This window comes from Phalaenopsis equestris, unplaced genomic scaffold (assembly GCF_001263595.1).
Source record: "Phalaenopsis equestris unplaced genomic scaffold, ASM126359v1 Scaffold233139, whole genome shotgun sequence".
In the NCBI taxonomy this organism is placed as follows: Eukaryota; Viridiplantae; Streptophyta; class Magnoliopsida; order Asparagales; family Orchidaceae; genus Phalaenopsis; species Phalaenopsis equestris.
In genome coordinates, this window is record NW_018251092.1 from 235,373 (window position 1) to 251,822 (window position 16,450).

At 35.3% G+C, this 16,450-nt stretch overlaps 1 protein-coding gene across 1 annotated transcript in view; it reads right to left on the reverse strand.

The window, feature by feature from the left end:
* Positions 1 to 16,450, reverse strand: part of LOC110038574 (dipeptidyl aminopeptidase BI) — a 101,177-nt gene that overhangs the window by 55,397 nt on the left and 29,330 nt on the right. Inside the window, exon 5 of the mRNA XM_020743448.1 lies at positions 5,737 to 5,865. Coding sequence (XP_020599107.1) covers positions 5,737 to 5,865 — 129 coding nt within the window. The remainder of the gene's footprint in view (positions 1 to 5,736; positions 5,866 to 16,450) is intronic.

Here is a 16,450-nt window from a genome sequence, read left to right on the forward strand (position 1 = left end):
AACTCAATCCCTGCTTTATGGATGGCATGAACTTCGATCAAAGAAATTGGGGAGGAGAATCGTGCAAAAGGAAGCTACAGATACCAATCTTTGAATGAGAGGATGACTATGGTTGGGTTTATGAGATAATTTCATGTTAATAAGTTGACGGAGGAAGAAAAATTGATGGGGGTGGCTCTGTATTTGGAAGGAAAGGCTCGAGCATGATATCAATGGAGAGAACATCGTTCGCAAATCCGAACGTGAGAAGAATTCAAGGACCAATTATTGGAGAGCTTCAAAACAACGAGAAGGGGATTTAAATAAACAATTTTTGCATTGGTCCTGGGCCATGAAGTACAAGGAGAAATTTGAAATGATATCTAGCCTTTTGAGATGGATATAAGAAAAAGTGCTAGAAGGCGACTTTATGAAAGGGTTGAAGCCAGAGATTCAAGCATCACTTCGCCTACAAAGATCGCGAGAATAGAGGAAACCATAGAATTAACACGGTTGAAAATAAAAATGCAAACATGCTAATAGGAACAACCCCAAGTGGAGCACCATATCGAACTGCTACAACCACAATGATACCGAAAACTCATACAACAAAAGTCCAGAGGGAGGCTCCACGGGCAACACTCAAATGCCTTACAGATATAGTGATTCAGGATAAATGAGCCAAAGGGTTCTGTTTTCGGTGTAATGAAATTTTTCTCAGGACATTGCTACAAAAATCAAACATTACAGATTTTCACAGTGTGTGGCAAGGAGGCAGAAGATGCGGAAACATAGAATGTTGCGGTGGAAGAGGAATGCTCGCACTTCGATGTAACAAAAGACTTATTTAACTCGGTGGTGGGATTAAAATCAAACCACTATGGAACTTCAAGGGTAGATTAGTGAACATGATGTAGCTGTGTTGATAGATAGTAGAGCTCCCACAACTCCATCTCTACTCAAATAGTGAAGCAATTGGGGCTTGAAATGATAGACACAGGAAGTGTTGGAATCTTGATGGGGACGGAAGACGGAGAAGAGCAAGGGAGTTTCTAAATGTGTGATTTTAATACTGCCAGACATTCAAGTGATGGAAGATTTTCTTCACTTGGATTTAGAGAGCACTACCGTGATATTAGGTATAAAATGGTTGCAATTCATAAGGGAGAGTAAGATAAATTGAATATTTTTTACCATGGAGTTTCAATAGAAAGATAACATGTTGGTGCTTCACGGTGACCCTAGTTTGTGCAAGACCCTGATATCAGCGGATCCACCAAGATAATGTTCCAAAAAAATAGGAGAAATAATATGTATTGTATTCCACCAAAAGTAAATCAACAATTACAGCTCCGAATAAATAAAAGATAAGCACCTACAGTTCGAGAGGTGGGCGATCTCTCCCAAATTCTATAATTCAAGATGGAGGAAATCTCTCACAAACCCTAAACCTAAAACTCAAAGACAACAATCTCATTCATAACTCTAACCCTATGCATATTATCCCTATTTATACTAAACAATAATAAATAGCAAAAGACTAAATTGCTCTTAGGAACCGGCATAACAATATCCTATAAATTATTTGATAAATACATTAACTTTTGATTCTACTTCTCATATTTATTGTACTGCATCTAAAGAAAGGAAGGATTTGCACATTTAGTGTTTTATGGGCATGGAACCCTGGATTCCTTTTAATGATCTACATGCATTACATCAATCTAATTTCATTGGGTAATCACTTATGTTCTCTAATAAAGAATCATGCAACTAATTATAACATTTTTAAGTTTTTGTTGGTGTGTATAAAAGGTTGGTAAAATTTAAGACAAATAATAAGATTGTGGTACAGTTGAACCCCAACAGTTTACCTTAAAGAACGATTAACAAGTTAAAAGTAAAAATATATAACAATTTAAAGTTCTACCGTGCATTGGAACTAACACATTTGTTTCAAATTATAAGAAGTTTTAGCATTCAATCCAATCTTTAATGTGTCTAATTTAACCTTATTCACTAACTTCTTGAAAATTTAAATTCTTCATTCACATCCTCATGAGATTGTGCAATATAATTTGTCAAGCAAATCTACACAACTTGTTCTTGAAGTGATTTTGGATAATAAAATTGTGCTCTCCATTAATGATGGATTCCAAAGATAACTTATACACTAGTATGATAGACCTATTTGTGATGACACCAGAATGTATGTCCTAGTTTTCCTAAATTCCTATTTTGCTTGATGAAATTCCGAATGCTAAAATGATCGTAGTCGATTTTTCTAAGCTGGCAAATTTGATGCAGAAGATGTTTACACTGTGGAAACATAATTTGAATAAATGACTAGCAGCTTTTTTAAAGTAATAATATTTTCATAATTTTCTTTTCTAATTATTTATGGACATGTAAGTGATGATGTAACCAGTGAGAATAGGAAGCGTGTTCTTCTATGTATGATTCCATGATTTGGGGCCTATATATTTAGAATTTCTAAATTCAAATATCCATGTTTATCCTATTTCGCTACTTGTGCTTGTTTCTATGTAGCTATGGTCATGAATATCCTTCACATATGCTTACCAACATCAACATAATCATGAATTTCCTAGACTACCAGGTCAAGACAACAGGCGTTTTCTATTTCACCACAAGGAATTTATATCCATGAAAGCATGCACACCTATCCTAACATTAGTCCATACCTATTCCCACGAAAACCTATCTTGCTTTCCCTGTAACTTTCTTCTCATTGATTTTGAATTTGAAGTCAATAGCTGTTGTTATTTGGATCCACAAAGAATACAAGATTTCACAAATCAATAAATCAAGGGAAACATGGGGATTATAATATCAAGATAAGATTTACAGAGTGTAATTTAACCTTCAATTAATCAAAATTACATACATCTAGTCAATCTATGTGTGATCATTAGTTGTAGGATTCCATTGAACAACACAAGCGTCAACAAATTCTGTGAAAATTTATCTCCACGTACAAGCGCATGGCCTGAATTTACCCCATAGTTGATGTCTTCTTTCCATAAACCTTTTTATTCAAAATATTTTGATGTTAGCTTTACATGAGTTTTGGTAAAATTAGAGAGAACTACGAATTCAATTGCAGAGCGAATTTTAACCACTCAATTTTTTTCAAGTTCCATTATATCATTGATTTTTTAAAATTTTGGTCAGCCATGAGTTTAAAGAAAAAGAGTTTTAAATTTAATGTTGTAATATGACACAATTTCATGAGGAGGGAGTAATATTGTGCAAGAAAAGATAAATCATAAGAAGCCGTATTATAAAAATTAGTTTAAATGTAAAAGCTTAGAGAACTAGGAAACTATAAGGTTTCTCGTAAAGAGCCTAAAAGAATAATTTGTGACGCTAAAAATCTCGCTTTTAATGATCTTTATGATAGATTATATATTAAAAAATGTAACATATATTAATAAACTAGCCAAACAAAGAAAAAAAGAAAAGTAAAAATTTTACTCAAGCATATTAAAGATGAAAATCAAAAAGTGTTTTTTTTAGATGAAGATATCCATAGGTGGGTGAGATATTTTGATAAACTTTTCAATAAAGTTTCTGACAATACAATCGATCTTAGTGATCCTAATATCATTAATAACAATAAAATATTTTATTTTTACCATCGCATTAGCAAAAAAAAAAGATGACGTGGCTTTAACGAAAACCAAGGGTGGAAAATCAGTAAGACAAAATAATATCCCAATTGAAATGTGAAAATATTTAGGAGATTTGAGAGTTTCTTGGTTTACTAAACTTTTAATATTATTTTAAAAACTAAAAGGATGCCTAAGGAGTTGAAGAAGAGTATTTTGGTCCCCTTTTCTAAGAATAAAGGGGATGCACAAGAGTGTGCAAATTATAAAGGAATTAAGTTGATGTGTCATACTTTAAAATTATGGGTGAGAGTAATTGATAGGTTAAGTCGTGTTACAAAGATTTCAAAAATTAGTATGGATTTATGACGGGCAGATCTACGATGGAATTGAGAGGTTTGATGGAGAAGTACAGAGAAAATAAGGAGGATCTACATGTGATTTTTATAGATTTAGAAGAAGCTTACGATAAAATTCCAAGAGAAGTCCTTTGCAGAGTTCTAGAGAAGAAACATGTACATATGACTTATATTTAAGTCATTAAAGATATATATACTAGAGTTGTTACTTGTGTTTGAACAGAAGGAGGATTGACCAACTACTTTCCTATTTCAGTTGGACTCCATCAGAGTCGGCTTTAAGTCCATATCTTTTTGCTATAGTTATGGATGTTCTTACTCGACATTTACAGGAGGATTTACCATGATATATGATTTTCGTTGATGAAATCCTTCTTGTGGATAAGACTAGAGAAAGGGTTCGGGCAAAACATGAATTATAGAGGTATACATTGGAGTCCAAAGGCCTTTGTTTGAGTAGAACTAAAACTAAATATATTGAATTATTGAATGTGATTTTAGTAGTAGTAGCTCTAGTGGCAAAGTTGTAATAATTGGTGATCAGGTCATTAAATGGACTGAATGTTTTAGATATCTTGGGTATATTGTTCAAAGTGATGGGGATATAAATGAGGCTGTTTTTAGTAGAATTCAAGTGTTGGTTAAAGTGGAAGAATGCATAGGGCCTATTGCGTCATAGAAAAGTACCGCTTAGATTGAAAGGAACATTTTATAAGATGGCGGTGGGACCAGCAATGCTCTATGGCACAGAACGTTGGCCTTTAAAAGAGAAGCATAAAAAAAGTTAAGTGTTGCTAAGATGAGAATCCTTAGGTGGATGAGTGGCTTGACACTTAGAGACAAAATGCAAAATGAATATATCCGTGATAGGGTTAGTTTAGCTCCAGTGGCGGACAAGATTAGAAAGAGTCGTCTTAGATGGTTTGGTCACATTAAACGTTGACCATTTGAATTACTGATTAAGAGAATAGATGTTCTAGATTCGACTTATGTTAAGAAAGGCAGAGGTAGATAAAAAAAAACTTGAACTTATTGTATAAAAAATGATCTTAATTTATTAGAATTAAATGAAAATATGACACTCAATACGACTCAATAGAGAAAAAGAATTCATGTAACTGACCCCACTTAGTTGGATAAAGGCTTGTTGTTGTTGTTGTTGTTGTTGTTGTCTGTCCTGCTGCCATGAGTTTACCCATATTATCATTTTGATAGGAGCTTCTCATCTTATATAGTTAAAGCATAAAACATCAGTTTTTTGTTTAACCCGTGACCTTTGCTTGGAAATGCTAATATATTTTGTATGAACGCCAATATAAAAATTTGTTCCGACCTAAAATTTGTTCAAACAGACCATCTAACATCTTAAATCAAATAGCTACTTGGATAAAAAACTTCTTCCAACCAACCATCAGCTAGTTGGTTGAGTGATCTGAAGTTGAGATCTATGGTTCAATTCTCGGAGCATAAAAAAAAATTAGCTAAAACATGGCCACGTAATAGCATCCAGAAGATATACGATGATCATTTTAAAAGTAACAAAAAAGCAATTCAATATATCTCAATCAATTATCAATATTCTTTCAATCACTCTTTTTCATTCACAAGGCAGGTAATAATCATATATACATATATATATATATATATATATATATATATTCAAATGTAAGTTAATCCCACAAACACAAGGTCAAGTGCAACAAAAGAAGATCCGCCTGAAACTATGAAGTTCAACAGGAAAAGTAAATATGCTTACTTTCTTATACCTTTGCATCCGAAGGCAGCGAAATTGAGCAAAGCCTGTATCTTTTGTTTTCTTTCAGAACAAGCACCATATGCGTGTCACAGAAATCAACATCCACAAGTGAAACAGCAGGTTCCTCGAGCATTACATTCTGAGTGATGACATTGAAAGGAAAAATGATTAAGCATTAAAAAACCTTTCAGACGACTGAAATCATAGATCTAGCTGGAAATTTTTAAGAGAAAGATCCTAAAAAATCTAGTGTCAGCACACCTTTGTCCATACAAGTCATGCAAGTTATGTATAAGAGAATGAGCACCACCTTATTTAACTTTCTCGAAAATTATTTTCACTGACCATCATAAAATATATAGTTGTTGATGTATCATAAACTATGTACAGATGTCTGAGACAATGTCACAAGCTATAGAATTTTTGTTGGGTAAAATCATCATTCTTTTTGTCATTGGGATCTTTTCAAGCTTTATTAGAGAAACATATCAGTCAAAATTGTTAACCCAAATAAGATTACAAATTAAAATTTAAAATAATTAAATTTATATCTACAAGTCATATAAGTCATGTCTGTAATATAAAATAACGATACTTCTAACAATTAAATATAACAAAACTAATTAAAATCCTAAAAATAATATAACTTTTAAAATATAAAAAAAATCAGGAAAATGCTAGAATAAGTTTTTTCATGACTTGGATTACATCAACTCTCTTGTAACAAATAGAATTATTTGTCATATCTACCACAGGGCTTGGAATTAATCAAAACAGAAACAGACGGTCGGACGGTGAAATTAAGTTTTTATTATTCTATTTCAATCCCTAAGAGTTTAATATACAAACATTAATTGAAATAACCACGAAAGAAAAAAAATTAATTAAGATATAAAATTTTACTTTTTTTGTTGTTGATCTCGCCTTCTGAACATATTTTCGCCTCTATAATTAATCTTATTCAAAAATTAAAACCTAAAATATTAAACCAACATAATTAAACATTTAAGATAACCCAGTTGGGCAATCACACTTCTAAATCATAACAACCCAAGAAAAAGAAAACAATATGCATGTTGGTATGCCATATTTCACTATAGAAATCTTATAGTAATCTAATGTCTGTGTTTATTATATTTACTCAATAGAAATACCCTAAAAATCTAATTGCATTAACTTTTACTTTAGTTTTCAAGGTTCAATCTTTAACTTTAATGTTACTTTGTGCTTTTAACTTTCACATGTCTCAGGAGCACTGTAAAACATACCTAACACAGCCTGGTCGTTACTATCTCTTAGTGTAAGTGATCTAAATTACATAATTATCAAGGGTGGAAGGATATCTACTCATCCCTGGCCGATATTATTCTGTTGGCATGGCAATTAATAATCAAAGTTTCACAATTATCTAATAAGATAGAAAAGTATCAACATGCGCGAGTACATTGGAGTCCCTAGCCAGTATCATAGGGGGTGCACTCCTCTTAAAATGCATATATAAGCATTCACACACACAGTTGTAAATATTTTTTTTATGAAAAGCCCAAGGGCTAAATCTATTAAAATAGAAAAGATATATAAATATTGCATGAGATGGCCCAATAGAGGCATCCTACCCATACGATACAACACACACAAACACCCCAAAAGATAAAAGATACAGGAAAACCAAAAAAAAAAAAATAAACCAAAATCTCAGAAAAGAAGAAACTAGGGACGAGCCAGCCTCTGCTTCTAGTTCTAGGGCGAGATCCAGATAACAAATTGTTGAGTGTCGTGTCATTTCCCAAAGTAACCAAAGTATCATCCATTAGGTTAACAAGCTGAAGTTTGCCTCCAATCTTCTTCTTCCTCCTTGAATAGACCTGTCATTCCTCCTCAGAAGACTAGCTCATCTGATCATCGTGTTGGTAAACAGAGTGTCGGGCAGATAAAAACTGATGAGAGCCAGAAGAAGGATTGCCAACTGTTGCAACAACTGTAGGTTCAAGTGTGTGTGAAGCATGAAATGTCTCCTCTTCACCTAATGCTTCCTGCAACTGAGGGTTTGAAAGTGTAGGTTGCTCAGCAGGGCCATCCAGCTTTTCATCGATCGCAGAAATAGTATTTTCAGGGGGAGGATCCACAGGGGCAATTAACTCAGACACCATAACCTGTTCTGTGGTATTTTTCTCTTCAGATGGAACAGATATATCCAAAGCAGTGGGGTCAGATCCATTCTTATTCACTTGATCTTTAGATTTCAAATTAGGATAAAGCTTATAACATTTATCAAGGTTGTGCCCAAACATCATACAATGAGAACAATAAGGAGGTATACGCTCCATAACAATTTGTTGTCAATATCCATTGTGAGTTGTGCCCAACCAGACTTCAGTAACATCAGGTAAAGTAATATCTCTTTCAACAAGTATTTTGGCCACAGAAGGTCTGGTTAGGTTAAACGTGGGTAGATCTAGCTTCAAAGGGTCCCCAATAGAGTAAAGACATGATGATGAAAAAAGTGCAGCTTGAGATTATGTAGACTAAATCATACCGGTACAGTAGGAGATTCGCGTTTAGGGTCAAAATCAGGAGACCACTTGAGTAGCCTCATTGATTTACCAGCAATGTTGAGATATAAATATATATACATACATATATGTATGTATCTATACATATATAAAGACATATATATATATATATATATATATCCACTCAAACAAAAGAGAAAAAGATATATATATATATATATAGCTCCAAATTCAATAACAAACAAAAAAACAAAGGGGTTACAAAACTGAGGGAAACCCTCACCAAAACACCCAACTAAACAAACAAATACCTAATATAAGGGAGGACCAAAAGGTCTCCCTTCAAAAGAAATTCTAAAGGAGGAGAAACACTCTTGTTGATAAGAGTCTGTTCAGAGTAAAGCCCAAGTCTTGCCAACCAATTAGCAGAATTGTTGCCTTCCCTAGGAATATAAGAAAAGACAATACTTAGTCCCAACCCCATGTTATGAATACAAGTAGTCCAATATACTAAATTCCAAGGACTAATCATTAGACCATTCAGAATATTGATTAAGATAAGGGAATCTGATTCAACCTAGAGCTCCCCAATGCCACACCTCCTAGCAAAAGAGATGGCCAAAAAACAGCCTGAGTTTCCGCCTCCAAAGAATCTTTTGCCCATGCAGGAGAGTAGAAAAAAAGCAAGCACTTACCATAACTATCTCTGAAGACACCCCCCCACCCCCCATACCAGCAAGGGGAGCCAAGAAGCTACCATTAGTATTCACTTTAATCCAACCTGTAGAGGGGGACAGCCATAATATCAGGAAGAAATTAGGAGGCTTAGAAGTATGATGAACTTGTTGAACAAGAATATCAAGAAATTTTTTGTACTTAGAGAGCTTCTGAATATACACTAAGCAATTGTTAGCAATCCCATTAGCATCCTGCCTTGAATCCTCAAATTTGGTATTGTTTCTAGCCATCCACACAAACCAAGCAACAATACAAGGCACTGTAAATACCTGAGAATCCAGCCATTCTTTCTAGCACAGAAAAAAATTATCCCAAGTCAGCAGTAAAGTAGAGATCCTCAACCTGGTTAAAATGCACCTCCAGACCTTTTGAACCAAAGTACAGTTAAAAAAGATATGTTGTAGAGACTCCTCATCATTCCTGCATAACACACAACATGAAGGACCCCTCAATCCTTTCAGTTTCAAGATATCATCAGTGGGGATTAGCTTATGAAATAATCTCCAACAGAAAAAGGACATGGAGGGTGAAAGAAATTTAGTCCAAACTCTGGATCCCCAGTTGACTTCCTGTTGAGGAAAACAAGTATTAGCTTTAAATGCTGACAGAGTTTGGGACTTTCTCTTCTTAACCACAATCCTATCCTTCTTTAATGGAACAACTGGGATCTTCATAATACTAGTGATCTGAGATGAATCTAAAATGTTCTAAAGAACTCAACCCAGAGATTAGCCACCAGCAAGGACTCATCAACATTTAATGGAGAGTTATGAGCCAGCTTGCTTTCCAAAGTCCAGTTGTCCAACCAGAAGCTAATTTTTCCTTCTCCCAACTCCCAGATGAAAAGATTTTCTGCCACAGACCTGACTTTCAGCATATTAGTCCATATTCTCGAATCCCTTATTTTCCTTGACATCATAGCAGGATGATGATCTTTACAATATTTGCCCATCATGTATTTGGTCCATAATGATGATTGTTCTTGAAATTTAATCCAAAGCTTACAAAAGTTGGTTTGTTTGAATTGTTGGAAGCTTTTAAAACCCAAACCACCTGCTCTAGTGGCTTTACAAACTTTTTGTCAATGGACCCAGTGAACTTGTTTCCTTTGACCAACCCAAAAAAATCTATTGAAGATCCTCTCAAAAGTAACCTGAGTTGATTTTTTCATCACTTCCATCTGAGATAAATATGATGAGAGGGTAGCCAAAATACTTCTCAAGAGTGTAACTCTGCCCCTAAATGATAGAAACGAATTCATCCAGCACTAAAGTTTATCCTGAATCTTTTCTACAATGTAATCAAATTGAATTTGTTTAGTCCTCCCTTTTATAAGATAAGCCCCCAAATACTTCAGAGAAAGGGAATTATTGCAAAAACCAGTAAGCTCAGTTATCCAGTGTTTAATATCAAGTTTAACTCTTTTGCTGAAAACAACCATACATTTCTGGGAATTAAAATGCATGCCTGAATAGGAATGAAAATTCTCTAAGCATTGAAGAATCATCTTAACAGCAGGCTTAGTGGCTTTAGAAAATAAAATAGCATCATCAGCAAAGGCCAAGTGATTGATAATTATGTTAGATTTGTGACTATACAAAGTATGAGGAGAATTGAAAGTCTGTTGATTAAGCAGCCTAGATAAATAATCAAATGCTAGAATAAAAATAGTGGGAGACAAAGGATCCTGTTGTTTGATACCTCTTGAAGCATTGAAGAAGCCATGGGACATGCCATTAGTAAAGATAGAATGATAGTTATTAGACAGCCATTTAATGATAAGAGATATGAATTGAGGTGAAAATCCTCTAGCAGTGAGCCCCTCCTCAATGAAACCCCAATGCATGGTGTCATAAGCTTTTTTGATATCAAGTTTAAAGATCACATTGCCTCCTCTACACTGTTTATCCAAGTTCAGTACCAATTCCTGAGCCAGCAGGACATTATCCACAATGCTTCTGCCCTTTACAAATGCACATTGATTCTCACTGATAAGTTGAGGGAGATGAAGTTGAATTCTAGTAGCTGAAAGTAGCTCACAGCACTGGAAGCAATGGATTCTGCAGTGTTAAGCCAAATCCCAGCAGGGTCCTGAATCTTATGGATTGTATTACATTTCCTCCTATAGTTTATACAAGCATGGAAATATTTTGAGTTTATCCCCCTCACAGAACTTAGTTTTAGCAGCTTTCTGGGCATAAAACTCCTGCATAGAAATGGCATTCATCAGAACTTCATTGGCCACAAAGAGATCAGAACTAACATCTAGATTAATTTCCAACCGAGTCTCCAGCTGAGCCACAGATCTTTCAGCTTCCTGCACCCTGACATTAATATCACCAAAGACAGTCGAATTCCAATGGGAGAGGTTTTTCCAAGTTTTTTTTGAAGCATCCAAAGTTTAACCCAAGGATTATGATGAGGACAATCCTTCCAAACCTGGGTCACTTGACTAAGGAAATCAATGTGAGGACCACATATTAAGATACCTGAAACTAGATTTACTTTTGTTAGGAGAGTTGAAATGGTAATTAGAAGAGGTCTATGATCAGAGCCAGTCATAGACAGGTGATAAACTGAAGTATGAACGAATTCCCTCAGCCAAGAAAAATTAACCAGCACCCGTCCAGTCTTTCCCATAGTTGTCCTCTTCTCCCGGTGTATTTTGGGTCATTGAAACCCAAATCATATAAGCCAGCTAAATGAATATTACCATTAAAGCTATTAATCAAATTCAAATCAGGAGGCCTACTCCTAAGTTTTTTAGTAGGAGAGGACAAGCAGTTAAAGTCCCCACCAACTAACCAAAAGAAATTAAAAGACCTGCTACTATCCATTAGATGGCTCCAAAACTCTTGTCTGACCAAGGGTGAGCAACCTGCATAGATGAAAGTGGCATGGCCACAGCTACCTCCAAGATTAAAGTTCAGATGAATAAATTGTGCATTATCCCCAGCACAGTACATTGAATTTCTTTCCTACAAAATATCCAAATTTTATTATTAAGATTAGAAAAATGATGAAAACCATGGAACTTTTTCAGAATCTTTTGAGGGTGCTTGGAAACCATAGGCTCCAAGATAGCAATTATCCAAAACTTATACATCTTATTAAGAGCAAGAAGTTTGTTAAGGGACCTAGGATGAACCAGTCCCCTAACATTCCAGCACAAAAAATTAATCATCCAAAGGAAGTGGATTTCCCCCTCCTTCTAGTTCTAGCCATAGATTCCAATCTTCCTTGATGAGGAGCACCCTCAAACAATGCAGGTGCACCATCCTGCAAATTCTTTAACTCCAGGGCTCCTTTCTTTTTCTTTCTAGACTTCTGAACTTGCCACTCCTCAAATGTAGTATTCATTTGTTGAACCAAATTATCATCTAGAGAAATGCCCCTGTTAGGCTCTCCAACAAGGTCCTGATGCAGCACAGAAGCTTGTTGCTCAGCAAGAGCAGGCTCTACCTCAACAACCCCATTTTTACCATTCAGTCCAGTTTTTATATCAGTATTCCTTTGAGTGGGAACAGTGTCAGAAGGCCCCACCACAGGAATAGTGGTGGAAGGCACCCCCAAACCTACCCCTTCAAAAAAATAGAGAGGTATACCACCAACCACAGCTTCAGCATTCATGTATATAGACACACACACACACACACACACACACAATTTTTATTTTTCGTCGCATGTAATCATTTCTTATGAGACACCAGCATCCATCAACTAATGAATACATGCATTTTTTGGAATCAAAATGAAATGAAAAAATCTTATAATTTCAATGATAAATTATTATGCAATTGTTTTGTGTGTATCTCTTAACATGCATATTTTTAAAGATCATGTAATAATATATTATATTCATCTCTTTTAAAATCGGTTATGTCTGATATGTGCACTATATATATATATATATATATAAAGGCGATTTCCGTCGTCTGTTCTGCTAAGGTTTCGTATGATGGCGATTTTCGTCGTCTACATCTTTGATTCAATCGCGCCACAAGGAAAATGGCTCGCAACTCATCACCTCTGTTTCGACCTTCGCCTACTGCACTCGTCGTCTCTCAGCTTCTGTCATTTCGCGTCTTCAGCTTCGTCTGTTTCGAAGCCAAGCTCCTGTCGTCTTGTTTCTTCGGCTTCGTCTACTTCGATGCCAACTGCGTTCGCGTCTCCCAGTTTTCGTCTTCGCGTCTTTGATTTCATGCGCTTTCACCATTGCATTTCGCGTTTGTCTACTTCCATCGAACCGTCGTCCCTGCTTCGATGGGTCCTTCAGTTGAACCCGACAAGCCTCATTCGCCCACATGCTAGGTAACCATCTGGTGGAGTCGGTTGTTGTCTTCTCATCAATTTATAAAGAATGTCGTGATGATACAGGTGATTGCCCTTTTGTTAAAAAGATGAGTAGGAAGGGTAGGAAAGAAACTCTATTTTCTCTGATTTATAAATTTCAACCTTGGCTGAGAAATGCAGGTTCGCTCTGATCGAAAAAATTCAGTTGAGGTAGCCCTCTATGGAAGTTATCAGAAAGAGTTTTGAGGAACTCAAACTAATTGGAAAGTGGAAAGTGAAACTTCTTGATTGGAGGCATATGTTGATTCAGTTAACCTTGGCAGAAGACTACGCTCGAATTTTTTTTAAGAAATAACTTAACATTGCAGGAAAGTCAATGAAGTTGCTCAAGCGGTCTCCTGATTTTGACCTGAATCATGAACCTCTCACTGTACCTGTATGGTTTAGTTTACCTGGTCTTAAGTTGTCATCTATTTAATCATCAGGTTCTCTACTCTATTGGGGTCATACTTAGAAATCCTATGAAACTAGATCTACCCATCTTCAATCTAACCAGGTCTTCTGTTGTCAGAATACTTGTGGAAAGAAATATCACTTTATCTGATATTACAGAAGTCTGGCTGGGCACAACACATAATCGATATTGAAAACAAATTGTCACGGAATTGTACCTATTGTAAGATGTTTGGGCATACTCTTGACAAATGTCACAGACTCCACCCTAACTTGAAACCTAAAGCTCAACTGCATAAGGATGGGTCTATCTCCACTGCTCTGGACACATCTACTCCTGTGGAGGAAATTATCACAAGACAGGAATCGGTGTTTGGTTTTATTGCCCTTGGGGGGACTACCTCTTCACCTTTGGAGGAGCCTTTGAGTCCTGCTCCTATTGTCCTTGGGGAGGATTGCTCACTTATAATACCTCCTGTGGAACCTCAGTTGGTAGTGGATGAGGAGTCACTGCCCCAGTTTCAAGCTCAAAATTCTACCATAGGTGAGCTTTCTACTGTAGCTCTACCATCTGATCAGATCAAACAAGTTTTTTATGTCAATCAGGCATAAGGGGATCCTGTTGTGCAGCAGTCTACACCTGCCCGACAATTTTTAGACCAATACACTAATCTGTTGAGTCAGTCTTCGGATGACGATTGGAAAGTTTACACATCTAGGAATAAGAAGAATAATAATAAAGGCCTACTGAAACTCAGGAACTTAATGGATGATACATTGGTTGCTTCGGGTAATGGCAGAGAGCTTAATCATTTGTTAGCAAGCTCCCTACCTAGTACTAGAGGTAAGAGGTAAGGATATATTGGATCGCGCTCATGCTCCCATTATCTGTGTAAATGGTTTTCATGGGCCCTCTCTTGGTGGATCGATTACTCCAGCTTTTCGTTTTCCCTTTTTTCCAGTCCATGGTGCAACAAGTATATCTTCCATCTGTTTTGGTTCTGCGTCATCATCTTTTTGGCCAGCCTACACACGCATCTGGAGGGTGACCCAACTGAAACGGATTGTGAATTTTGTGTGGGAAGAAGACTCCCTATTAGAGTTTGAAGATCTCAACAAGTATTCTCCATCTATTTGGCATTTTTAGCTTTCACCGATCCAACTACTACTTCCAAAAGGCTTGTGAATTTTGCTCTGTTTGGAGATTTTGGCATAGAGATTATATTACTATGGTTTTGGGTATACATGTACCTTTTTGGATATTTTGGTGTGTTGTATACCGGGTGCTTTGGGTTCTTACTTAGGCCCACTCATCCAATATATTTTGTACCACTCCTTTCAAATATATTAGCCCTTAGCCTTTCTTATATATATACAAATATATACATACATACATACACTGCTAGAACATAAGGACCATGCAATAATCAGATTTTTTCCTAAAATAAACTATTATACAATAATTAAGGAAATAGTATTTAACATGTATAACAATAAGAAGAATCATATGTGATTTATTTTCATATTTATACGGCATACTAGTGAAATCCTGTAAACATGAATATAGTAAACAAAAAAAAATTATTGTAACTTAAAAGCATATTACTCACCTCAAGCCTTTCATTACCACAAATTTCTAACATTCTTAAGCAATAAAACTTATTTTAATACTTAAATCATTATTTATTTGATTATAATTAATTTTCAATTAAACCCTTACCTTTTGTGCCACAAATCCTTCTTCTCCCTTTAATCTAAAAAGTTCATCAATAAAAAAATTCCTATTTTAGAAAAGCTTAATATTAATATTTAGTATAATTTCAATAAATTAATTATTATAAAAAATATACAACATATTAAAATTTCCAACATATACCTTCTCCTCCATGTGCCACTCAACAGTTAAAATCTCCAAATCATACAAAACAAAAGTTTGCCCTTTCACATCCCATCATCAACTAAGAAAATCCACTATTAATAATTTAAAAAATATAACAATTATTTATTAATTAAACAATAATCCTAACATAATTAATATGTAAAAATCTAAGAAAATAGACCATGAAATATCTTATTAAAGCTCTCGGTTCAGTCCTATTTTTCAACACAACGAGCTACCACTCCTAGTTAACTAGAACCCACATGTTCTGAGTCACGAGACTCGATTCTTCCTCTTTCCTTCCCACAAATTCCCTTTCTTTCTGGCTACTCAAGTCGATTCTCCCTCACCTCCTCTTCCTTCTTCGTGTCGGCCACTCAATGCTTCTTCCTCTACCAGCCACGATGAAGCTCGGGTTCCCTTCACACGGCATGACTTACCTTCAAGCTCTCTACAATAGGGATGTAAACGAACCGAAATCGAGCGAGCCTAGGCTCAGCTCATATCCAGCTTGTTAAAAAATACAACTATTTTTGTTCGGCTCGTTTATAATTCAAACACAAAAAAGTGTTCGTGTTCGGCTAGCTTGCTTAGCGAACTGAACATGAGCTGTTCGCAAACAAAAAGTAGTTTTGACAACCCTAGTCACGTAGTCGTAGGATGTTAAGAGTCGAGGCAAAATTTAAATGTTATTATTTATATTAAAATATCATTTAATAAAATTTAATATATTTTGATACAATTTTTTAAATTAATAATTTTAATGGATTATAAATCTTTGTAGTCTTATTGTCAATAATTTTTTTTTAAATACTGCTCATCAATTATATATATTAGTAGTTGTTACA